The sequence below is a fragment of the Tasmannia lanceolata genome, unplaced genomic scaffold (assembly GCF_043159265.1).
Source record: "Tasmannia lanceolata isolate RefF3 unplaced genomic scaffold, GAP_Taslan_0.1 ptg000037l, whole genome shotgun sequence".
Taxonomy (NCBI): domain Eukaryota; kingdom Viridiplantae; phylum Streptophyta; class Magnoliopsida; order Canellales; family Winteraceae; genus Tasmannia; species Tasmannia lanceolata.
The window spans coordinates 57,087,501-57,100,000 of record NW_027518714.1 but is presented as its reverse complement, the minus strand read 5'-3'; the positions used below and the strand labels follow the sequence as shown (position 1 = coordinate 57,100,000).

The window sequence follows — 12,500 nt, the reverse complement described above, 5'->3', positions numbered from 1 at the left end:
CTATTTACCTTAAAAATCCAATCTAAATCCCTATAACATGAGGTGTCTTGTGTCTATACCCCAAAGTTCAAATGGAAATATGGCTAATAAACCGAGATGCAAATGATTTCTACCACTAAATAACAAGTGCGGAGAACATATGGCTAAAACCCTTAATAAGAAACGATCTCAAATGAAATATAAAGGACTATCATAGAATTCCAATGTGTTGGTCAGTAAATAAACTGCATGATCTCATAAACCATAGGCATATATAGTTTCAATACAGAGGACTAATAACCAATATGCAGAACTAATTTTTACCAGTCCAAGTAACCATCGTTGAGAATTGATTAGCAAAATCCTTGATAAGCAGTGATTTGAAAACAAAAATAAACTAGTAAGAGAGAATAAATTTCTTGGATGAACATGGCACGCGTATGGATGTGTCATCCTTAAGGGAAAGTTGCCCTCAAGATATGGATACATTACACAGTTAGCTGCTTCCAAAATACAATGACTTTCATAGCCTATAGGTGGTGTGCATTCATAAACCATTAGAAAACCGAAGATGACTGTGTAATTCTGATGACAAAACCATGGAGAAATAACTTGTAAAAAAGAGGAATTGCAATACTACTATTCAAGTTTTTGCTTGTGCATCATGCAAAATAAAAGTTATTGTATAGAACAAACCCTTAAATTGATCCCCAAATGAAGAGGATAAAACGAGTGCAAATACTTGGCAATCCATTGCCCACTAATAGTGTTGTCTGATCATGAGTAAACTCAACTCAACTCAACTCAACTAAGCCTTTGTCCCAAACTAGCTGGGGTCGGCTAATGATTCCTTTAGAAAAATTTTATGAAGAAGGCGAAAGAATCTACCAGGCTCAAAGTGACTAAGTCTAATCCTGACATCAGTTAGGTTCATCTACATGGATCATTTTCTTCCATTCTCTCCTATCCAAGGTCATGTTCTCCGTTATGTTCGTGGCCATCAAGTCTTTCCTCACTTTGAGACTAAGATGTTAAGAAATAGTAAAACATAAATGTGGATACAACTAATGCTACAGAGGAAATTTAACACAATTAGAGACAAATGAGCAAAATGCAAAACAATGAGAAAAGAGCCACTAGAGAGCGTGTTTACAATGTATCGTAATTCCCTACATTGTAACCCAACTCGACTCGCCACAGCACAGCTCAGCATGCATGTGAACAGTGCAGAATTTCCAAACAAACTTTCACTTTATTTGGGTCCCTACCCATTAGAAAACCAACTTATAATTATAAGGTTGCAAAAATAATGTCCACTTTCAATGTGGGACTGAACTTTTGAAACAATAAACTCTAAAATAAATTTTGACAAACACCAAGCATTATAAAGTTTGGGCTTGACTGTCTCGGGCTTCTACTTTGGGCTTGACTGTCTCGGTCTTCCCTTCTTTTAATGAATTGCTACCATTCAAAAAAAAAAAAAAAACACCAAGCACTATAAAGTTTGGGACAAAGGCTTTGTTGAGTTGAGTTGAACACCAAGCATTATAAAAACCTAATATAAACCATATAAACCAAAAATCACCAGTATGTTCTAAAATTTAAAGCATATCCATGGGAAAAATAAGAAAAATGCTACATATCATTTAAGGTTCTTTTATAGTTGAAACTTTACATAGAGTAGATATGCCGAACTGGAGTCTTTAACGAAGAACTTTGTTAAATAAACCAAGTAAACAAATCACACAAACAACAATTTCCGACATGGTTGTGTTCTCCTGGACCAGTTCATTTTATACATGTGCTTTATCTTGATTTTCATGACACTAGCAAATCAACCCAAGTTCTTGTAGGATGCAGACCACTTCCACACTAATACAAGTGGGTCTATCAAGATTACAGTATAATTATACACCCCAGTGATATTGGGCTACAAACTGCATTAAGAGTTGAAATCTCATCCTCTTATATCCAAGGGATAGCATCAAAGAATATAAACTTCAAAAGAATAGCGATGCATTTGAATTTTATTTGGATTTCTCCATTTACAGCCCTTCTTGCACTGTGATTTGGATCCGGATCAAATCCTTCAATTTCCAAATTAGACTGACAGTGAAAAGAAGCAAATTTCCAAATATGCTGTCGAAATAAGAAATTGAAAATCTACAGATCTGGCAGTTTCCTTCACCCTCTTTGCTCCTCAGCCTCTTCCCTCCACTAGGAAGTACCCCCTTCCCTCTCTCTCCCTCTACATGAGCTGGCAGATCTATTCATTTTGTATTCGAAACTCAAGTCCAAATCCAAATACAAAATATGAGGTATCCAAACGGGCCCTTACTTAAATTTCCCATTGAACCCAAGAAGAACATAAACTTCAAAAGTATAGCGATACGTATCGTTTAAATTACTTACATTTCCCATTGAACCCAAATCTTGGGATCTCCATCCAGGTAGACTCTGTGTTTCAAAATACGGATGTGGGTCAAACAACAGCCACAGAAAGTCTAGATTCCGCATGTGTTCCGTAGGTAGGGGGGGTTGTTTGTTAGAGCATCATTTTAAGTGTTATTCTCTTGGAAAGGTCATCCTTTCTGGAGTGTAGCCAACCCCATTTGTTAGAACAACCTCCATTGAGTCCCTGCACCTATCCTTCTTTTGATTCTCGGCATGACATGGTCGAGTACTTGGTAGATGCGGTTGAGTACTCTATTGATGCGGTCATAATTCAGAAGTCAAAGGAGTTTTGATTGACTTTGTAGGGAAAATGCGGACTCGGACAAGAACACATCCAAGGTAAAAGGGAGTCGACTCGGGGGGAGTCCATGATGACACGGGGGAGTTTCCAAACTACGGGTAGACTAGGTTCCTGTTAAAGGGGATTTTTTATCACTTGGATCCCATCTTCCATGATGTACTTAATATTAATTCTTTGTCATTAGAAGGCAAATCCACTGTGATTCTCTTAACCTTACACAATCAATGGCAACTGCTCCATCTTTGCATAGTTGCTTTACCTAGTTAAGCCCCAAACAAATATGTCTTGACTTCCCATAGTGATGTGACCAACGGGAGGAAAAGTAAAAGGAAGAGGAGAGGATAAGAAGAATAAGAGAAGAAGAATAAGAATAAGGGAAGAAGAAGAGAAATAGGGGGGAAATCTGTATTATCAATTAATTCATTAAAGTGTAAAATCTCTAATACATGAGGCCTACATATAGGAAATTGAAATAAATAAATACCCTAACTGTAAATGACATGGAAAATAAAAGCCCTAAAACTAAACACCATGGAAATAAAAATCCTACAAACTAAATAATATGGGAATAAATCACTAAAAGTCCAAATGGGCAAATATGCCACTTCTTGGGCCTACAATCCGCATCACTTATCCTAACTCCATAGGGTAATTTTTGGAATACAATTTAACATTAAATCTAAATGACAAAAATTAAAATTATAAATTATAAATCCCTACAACCTGTAAGTTGTAATCCTAATCTAAATGTCTCTAATATTGATATGTCTAAATTTAGATTCATAGGGTGCTTTTGTTGATTCATTAGCCTTCTAAAAAATGTCCTCAACACAATGAGATCATCTTAAAATAATCTCCAAAAGGTATCTATACATTTTGATTACCAAAATCAGATCTTCTTTACATACAAACTTCCATATCAAAGATATTTTCTAGAAATTTCTTGGTGACTTGAATTATTTATTAGTTACAATGGTCAGCATATCTTGGCATACAAACATATTAGAGGAATGCTAGATTGACAGGCACCCTTGCAAAAACCGTGTAAAAGGGCATCCCTATCGGTTAATGTCCATTTACAATGGCATGGGAAATTATGATCATAACCATAATAAATGGACATTGACCAATAGGGGCGCCCTTTTAGCCGGTTTTTGCAAGGGCGCCTGTCAGTCTAGCATTTCTCAACATATCATCACACCAGTATACCCAGCAAGATTTCTGCATCAACAATCTTTGGCTCCTTCAACCCTACTTTTCTACTTTGACCCAATTGAATCAAATTGTTCCATAAAGATTCTATCCGATTTCGGAGTAGGCATTGCTTACTCGTCCTTTCTCAGAGGCAATTTCCAAGCCCAAGAAAGTTGTAAATACCCAACAGCTCAAATACAATGAAACCCCTAATTCATTCAAAAAAAAAAAAAAAACCCTAATTTTTTTTATCATTAAAAAAATAAAAAAATAAAAAAACCAACCCTAATTCCAGATTGAAGAAATAGCCAAAGCCCATTTTTCTACAATGATAAATGACTTTTTTTCAGGTTCCTGCAAGCACCCATTACTTGATAGATCATTAAAACCCCTAATTCACCATCATGAAATAATTATTTCCAATTCTTAAAGGCACCCTATGATTCTAAAGTTCCTTTCCTATTCTACTATGATATAATTATTTCGATTCTTATAACGAAAACATAAATAAAACCTGTACCATTCCAATAACTTTAAAAATAACAATAAGAAGAAAATTAGAAACAACTCTCAGAAAACAAGAAAATTAGAAACAACTCTCAGAAAACAAGAGAGAGAGAGAGAGAGAGAGATGGGTTTTCGGAATCTTACATCCAGAAGTCTTAACAACTCAGGATCGATTCGTGAAGAATCCATTCCAACTATCAAACCAGGCTCCAAACCCTAAAACCCTTACAAACCCTAAACAGTCAATTACTTATATAGTAATACTTTATAAACGAATGAGAGGGGTTAAAAGAGTCAAGTTTTTAGAGGTGGGACCCACCGATTCTGAAAGTGGTGCGCATTTACTGACCCGGCGTATGTTAGAGTTTTCTTTTTTTAAGGACCAATGGCTGTTAATAGAAATTAGGGGTGCAACTCGGGTCGGGTTGGGTCGGGTTGATGCCAACCCGAACCCAACCCGGATCATCAACTGCCCAACCCTAACCCGACCCAACCCGACTCCCAACCCGAGAAGGGTCAACCCGACCCAACCCGATTTTGACATTGCCCAACCCTAACCCAACCCAATTTCACAAATCGGGTCGGGTTGTGTCGGGTCGGGTTATTCAAGGTAGAATGGCAAAAATTCAATCTGTAGAATGGCAAAATACTGTAGAAAATATAAATGCACCAACCTGTTTTGAACATGTATAACAAATATAAATGTTTCATTGGAAAGAGGAAGTTTAATAACAAAAGTTAACAAATCACAAATAGTCGACAAGATTAATAAGCATAAGTCCAAGGAAAGACAACTGAGAAGCTATTAATTTTCTAGCAGTAGATTAGTAGTTGTAGTAATAGAAACTACTAGAGCTGATAGTTTTCCAAATAATCTCAAAAGAAAGCAAAGTTCACTACTCACCAGTCACAACTGTGAATCTAGAACTGTAAAGAAATATAAAGTTCACCACCAAAAACTTATTACATATTAATTTAGCATATGATCCAAAAACATAATAAGATCCAAAAAGACATCTTCATTTAGCACACCACAATCTCATGCTTTGCTCGACTCCCACTCGGCCTGCAACATATCAGGGCAGAATTGAGCCAAAATGGAAAATATGCACATAAAAAGCTAACTAGCTAACTGAATAGTATAGAGTTAAACTATTACCTCAAACATTTAATTGTGCGTGTTTAAGCAAGATACTCAATCAGATAGAGCTCCATCGCCAGTAACTGAAAAATTACAAGTGAACTAATTAGAACTTTAGCCAAACTAATTACAAGATGCTATTGCTATGTTATGGTAGAAAAGAAATTCTATGTAAATGAATATTCATTTATTCAATTACCTCCAGACTCAACATCATCATCATCAAGCTCTTCCAAGATTTCATCAATCTCAATAGGGGTTGATGAGCTTCTCAACCAATCTTTTGTGCAAATCAAAGATTCAACAAGCTTTGGCGTCAAAGAGCTACGAAATTGATCAAGCACTCGTCCCCCTGAACTGAAAGCTGATTCCGATGCAACAGTCGATACCGGAATCGCTAAAACATCTCGAGCTAATTGACTCAATAAGGGAAACCTTGAGCCATTGACTTTCCACCAATACAAAATCTTGAACTCACCACTATCCTTTTCAACTCGTTCAAGAAGATAACGATCAAGCTCTGATCCGTACTGCACATTTTCTTCTTCTTCCAATTGCTTACGATACTCATGTTGAAGCTGAAATTCAAAACAATCTCCAGTGATAAGCTGACTCCCACTTTGGTGAATAGGTTGATTGAATTGGGTTGAAGGAACATCAGGTCCATCAGGAGCCACCTCAATGGACTGATAATGCCTCAAGAGACGATCCATAACATCTTTAACCCTTTCAATCAACCGTGCAACATCATCAATGGCGTGAATCTTAGAATAACAAAATTCTAAGTACTTCAGCTTGTATCGGGGATCAAGGACCACTGCAACAAGTACCATTATGTTGGCCCGTTCTATTTTGCCCCAATATTTATCATATTTTTCCTTCATCTTCGACGCCATATCACGAAGGCAAGGATTATCACTTCTAACCCCTTGCATTAAAAAGACTTCAATAGCATAAACCTCATGAAAATAGACATTCGCAGTGATATAAATTTTTTTGTAGAGATGTAGAATCGTTCCAAGAACCTACACAACACTTTTGCTCTGTCCCAATCTTCATCAGTAGGTGGACCATCCTTCAGACTAAATTGAAAATTACAATCCAAATCTGCTAGACGTTCAAATGCCTTTTGGAATTCTAATGCACTCTGTAGCATAAGGAATGTAGAATTCCAACGAGTGCATACATCAAGGCATACTGTCTTCGTACATGATATCTTCTCTTGGTTAGCACACAATTTAAATTGTTGTAGCCTCGATGGTGAACTTTTCACATGTCTTGTAGCATTGCGAATGCTAGCCACTGATGTCTTAACTTCCTCTATCCCATCTCTCACAATCAAATTAAGTATATGTGCGCAACATCTCATATGTAAGAATTCCCCATCCAATAATAGACTGTTCTTCTTCTTCAATCTTTTCTGCAAATTACGAATCGCTACGTCATTTGAGCTACAATTGTCAACCGTAACGGTGCAAATTTTCTCCAAACCCCAACCTAACAAACACACTTCCAATTCATTAGCAATGGCACCGGTGTGTGGAGAGGGGACCGAACAGAAACTAATAATCCTCTTATGCAGCTTCCACTCCGTATCAATGTAATGGATAGTGATACACATATATCCAAGATTTTGGATGGATGTCCACATATCGGTGGTCAAGCAAACACGTTGATCTGATTTCTTCAATGCTTCATTGATTTTCTTCTTCTCCTTCTTATACAACTCTAGGCAATCTTTCTTTAAAGTAGTACGTGAATTAAAATTGAACCTGGGTTGTAGCACTCTACAAAAGTTTCTAAAACCCTCGCGCTCAACAAATTTGAAGGGTAGTTCTTCAACTACAAGCATACGCGCCAATTCTCTTCTACACAATTCTTGATCAAATTTCCAAGTAGAAACTGTCGTACCACCTTGCTCAGATGAAACGGAAAATGACAAGACTTGTTGTTTCTCTTTGTTACCATATGGATATCTTGTACATTTTTCCAAGTGTCGCTTAAGAGTACTGGTACCTTGAGTGCTATCACATCCAAATTCTCTGTTACAATAATTGCGTTTCGCCCTATCTGGCTTTCCTCCATCTGGCTTTGGAATCTTGGTAAAATGATCCCAAACAATTGAAATCATTTTATAAGGATTTTTACGCTTTGAAGTAGCCACATATTGAGATAGTTGAGTGGGGCTAGGGATATCCAGGACATCCACATCCAAATCAGTAATTGGAGTTTGATTAGTGCCTTCCATTGCAGACATCTGAGATCTGACCATAAAATGAAAGTATTGAAATCAATTAAACTAATAAAAAAGTACTTAAATTAATATGAGAATAAAACAAAAGAAAAGGGGACGATATCCATACCCCCAAACGAAAAGAAATGTTTCTTGGATACTTGAATCCCTCAGCCAGTCAGTCTATACAATCCCTCAACTTGCCAACTACCAAGTGCGACATCAATTGATAAAATCTTGAATAATAACAAATTAACAACAATCCAATAATCCATGAAAATATAAACATTTAAGTAACTCCATAATTTGAAACAAACAGGGCCTAAATTTGACTCCAATAATCAGTTTAACACTCACAAATGACAATTTGTGATCATTATTTGAACAAACAGGGCCTACATTTGACTCCAATAATCATTTTATCACGCACAAATCAAAAATTGATGTCGTTATTTAAAACAAACAGGGCCTTACATAATACTATTTGGGCACATAATCTAGTAGAAAGTAAATTAGAGAATCAGAAATAAACACAGAAATCAATTGATAATTGTGTTGCTTCTTGTGTGTAGGTGCAGAAGATTGTGTGGCTGAGTATTATCAATAGAGATATTGGAGGGATTGAATGACTATTATCAGTTATTGAAAGTCAAAGGCATCAGACATGGTTATTAAAATCAAGGGAATAAAAATAAGCAAGATTGTGTTAATAATACAAAATTAGTTCAACTGATTCATTTGATCTGCATATCAACCAAATGACTGAATGAACAATAAAACTAAGTTCAAGAAATGCAGATTCTTTATAAAACTGAAGATGTCTTCACAAAACTGCAGATTTAACAAATAAAAATGCAGAGTTCTTTACAAAACTGCAGATTTAACAAATAAAAATGCAAAGTTCTTTACAAAACTGCAGATTTAACAAATAAAAATGCAGAGTTCTTTACAAAACACCAAATTTAACAAATAGAAATGAGATTTTCATGCCTTGTTGAGCATTCCACAAATAAAACTAAGATCTTTCATAAAACCACATACTTCTTCACAAAATCCTAACCCTATTTGGCTGCAGAGAGAGAGAGAGAGAGAGAGAGAGAGAGAGAGAGAGAGAGAGAGAGAGAGTAGCATGAAACATTGAAACCCAAGGTTGAAACCAACTCCAAAAACGGCCATAAAACCCTAGGTTGAAAAAAAGAACTCCCAGAGCATTAAAAATAAAAGATTTATGCCATAGGGGGGATATCCATCATTCATCAAAGTGATATTTGCCAGAATATACAGATCAAATAGAAATTAGGAGAGGGAGAGAAAAGAGAAATGAGAAAAGAGATTCAAAGAAAGTACCTTTCAATATTTGATGGATAGTTTGATAGAGATGAGAAGATTTGCAGAAAGGGTTTTTGGAGAGGTTGAGCTTAGGGTTTCGACTTTCTCGAAGGAGGGTGGGAGATGGAGTTTTTGCAGAGGGTTAGAGACTTAGTGCAAGGAAGAAGGAAGAAACAAGGTTTTTTTTTGCAAGGAAGAAACAAGGTTTTTTTCTCGACGGAGGGAGATGGCGGTGGCGATTTTGATTTCTGTGGGGAGAAGGCGAGAGGCTGCACAAGATAAAAGAGAGAATAGTCTGTCGATTTAGGTTTAGGGCTTTAGGTAATTACTAATTATGTTTTTAGTCTTTAAAATTAAGCTCATTTGTTCCCTAGCCACCCCTCTCTTTTGTAAAAAAAATTAAAAGAAGGCTGGTTTTTGTAACTTTTGTTTGTAAGTTTTTTTTAGAAAAAAAATGTTATATGAAAATTCGGGTTCTCTTTCGGGTTCGGGTTGCCCGACACCTCAACCCTAACCCAACCCGAGAACTGCTCGGGTTGATAAATTCCAACCCGAACCCGAACCCGACCCGAGTGGACCCCAACCCAACCCGGCATTTTTCTCGGGTTGAACCCGACGGGTTCGGGTTGGGCCCGCCCGAGTTGTACCCCTAATAGAAATAGGCGGGCCCTACTAGATATACAGGCTTGCTCCTTAGGATGATCTGAACCGCTCATTTGTTGGGCCATCGGAGATTTAGGGTCATCCTATGGAAATGAATTTTAGGGCACAGCCTATTTACGTTGTTTGCCAACAAATTGACCATGATGAATAGTTTGAGATTAGGAACTTGCTATGAAATTTCGTGGAAAGCCATTCATTGACAAGTTTATGAGACTCTAGCCTTGACTATAAACCAGTGCGATGATGATATTGGCACTACCATTCGGTAAGGACCACACTATAAGCCTATCCAAATTGTCTATGTGATGGGCCACAACTTAAATAGGTTGTGCCCAAAAATCATATCTATAGGATGATCTTAGCCCTCCGATCTATAGAGGTTTCTTTATAGATCAGAGGGTTGGGATCATCCTATAGAAATGACATTTTTGGGATCAGCCTATTTAGGTTGTGCCCATCACATGGACGGTTTGGATCATCCTATAGTGTGGTCCGTACAGTACTTTCTGAAAAATAAGGGACCATAAGGGCTTACACCATATAAAATCTCTTTTTTCAGTACCCCATATCATAACATTATTTTTTTTATGGGTTAATATATCATAATTGTGGACCCCGATCCGGGAGAGAGGTGGGGAACGAGCCCCCCAGCGGCCTCTTAGATCATCCACGCGTGAAGGAGAACTCTACCAAGGAACTCTCAAATGGTGCCACCTTCATAGCATAGCACGAGTAGCGATATAAAAGAGATACCTCTCGATTCGGGAACAAGTCCGGATTCGAGACGTACCTAAACAAACTCAGAGTCGCCATCCATGGTATACGGCTATGGATCCTTAAACAAATATGCTTTGTATACCATGGATAACCAGAAATGAATGGGTTCGTGCCTGATTACGAATGGAGAAGGTCTGAAGAGCACTCCCAATTCGCCCGAGTGCGAACACTTGGTCTCTTATACATTTTTATTAATTCCAAGGAATTTTGGGCAAAATCCTGTGAAATGAGAACAATCCTCAAGAGTCGTCTACCTAAGCATGCATTTTCTAAGAATAGAGATAATAAGCATACAAAAAATAAATGAAAGAAGTGTCGCCTAAGCACTGCTAGATTTTGAGTGACATACCTAACATGTGTCTAAGTTTTGATGTACAAACACATGCATGCTACTGCTAAAAGTATAAGGTATGAACAAGATATAACAAATATGATGGGCAGAATTAGCAGGACAATAAAATAAACAAGTAGATGAGATATAATAAGCAATAAAAGAGATAAAGCAATAAAAGAAATACAGCTAAGCATATAAGCAAGAAGTAATAGACTGGTAAGCAATAAAGAGTTACAACTGAACATGTAAGCAAAAAAATAATGTATTAGTAAGCAGTAAAGATCTACAGCTAAGCATGTAAGTGTTCAAATAAGAAAATAATCTCAATCTGAAAGAAAACACATAAGAAAAATGATAATCACAAACACAAAACTCTAAAAAAGAAACATTAACAATAAATCCTAAGATTCTAAAATTGTCCTCGACTCTTGGATGATCTGATATTCATCCAAGCAGCCTATGTATCCCCGCCTCCACAAGAATCAGAGGAACGTAGTTCTTCGCACCTATTATAAACTATGATGCCTAAGACATCTAGACCTCTATCCTAAACTCGACCTAAAAGACCGGACTAGTTATTAAAGCTTTTTTTGCGATTATTTAAATTCCAGTAGATTGAGGATTTTAGGACACCCTATATGACCTAACTAAATGCAGGTTAGCCCTAAGCTAATGCAGGTGGTTCCAATAACCTATATGTAACTAGGCTGTGTGTCATAAGGAAAACAATGAGATCACTAACGTATCCAAGACCTAGTCATTAGTCAGTGATGTGAATCGCCAACTGACCGGACGGAGGCGTTCCTATAACTCTAGGACAAATTCCTAACTCTAAAGGAAGAGCTTTTTGGAAAATAAGTTTTTTAAAGATTTACAAAATTTGGCTGGACTTGGGATAAAGATCCCAAGCTGCATTACGTACCTCGTGGGAGAGGATCAAGCCAACGTAGTTCAGAACACATTTTCCTAATACGCTTTTAAAATTTCTTAAGTTTTCAAATGTTTTTTTGTATTTTAAATGTTTTAAACCCTTTTAGCCAAAGGGAACAAAATAAGAAAAACACAATCCGTAATCTAAATCGCGGCAGAGTACAAACACCATAAGGTAAAACTCCTAGAAAGGGGAAAAAACTGAAAAGGTAAACTGGTGTCCTAACTATGAAAGCTAGATCCCAAATAGGCAGGCTCTAATAAGACTGAGTTAGTCTCTAAAGAAAAAGGGAAAACAACTAAATCAAAAGATAAACTCTTTAACTAAAAGACAAATTCCTAACAAATAACACCAAAGAGGGAGTGCAAATAAGTCATAGACTTACTCCTATATGAAGGGAAAATGAACAAGAGAAATAAGACAAAACCTGTCTCCAATGGGGGAAATCAACTAATTCTAGCGAGACAAGACATGTCTCCTATGAGGGCTTCAAGTAACCTTATCATTGCACTTGCAATGATAAACAGGGGTTATAGGCAACTGACAGACCAAGTTGGTCTTCAAATAGTAGGGGGTGCAACTACATGTAAGACTTGGGTAGTCCCCTATGGATGGGCTTGGAATGACTCCTTCATCGCCCTGCAATGAATGAATGGG

General features: G+C 37.0%; 2 protein-coding genes across 2 annotated transcripts in view; both read right to left on the bottom strand.

Moving 5' to 3' along the window:
* LOC143861095 (mitochondrial import inner membrane translocase subunit TIM8-like) overlaps positions 1 to 4,736 on the bottom strand; it is a 12,582-nt gene extending 7,846 nt beyond the window's left edge. Inside the window, exon 1 of the mRNA XM_077371990.1 lies at positions 4,580 to 4,736. Within this exon, the coding sequence (XP_077228105.1) occupies positions 4,580 to 4,624 (45 nt within the window). The 5' untranslated portion in view covers positions 4,625 to 4,736. The remainder of the gene's footprint in view (positions 1 to 4,579) is intronic.
* Positions 4,737 to 6,510: 1,774 nt separating this feature from the next.
* Positions 6,511 to 7,824, bottom strand: LOC143861627 (zinc finger BED domain-containing protein RICESLEEPER 2-like). Its single transcript, XM_077372519.1, has one exon. The coding sequence runs from the start codon at positions 7,822 to 7,824 to the stop codon at positions 6,511 to 6,513; it is 1,314 nt and encodes a 437-aa protein (XP_077228634.1).
* Positions 7,825 to 12,500: the final 4,676 nt, after the last annotated feature.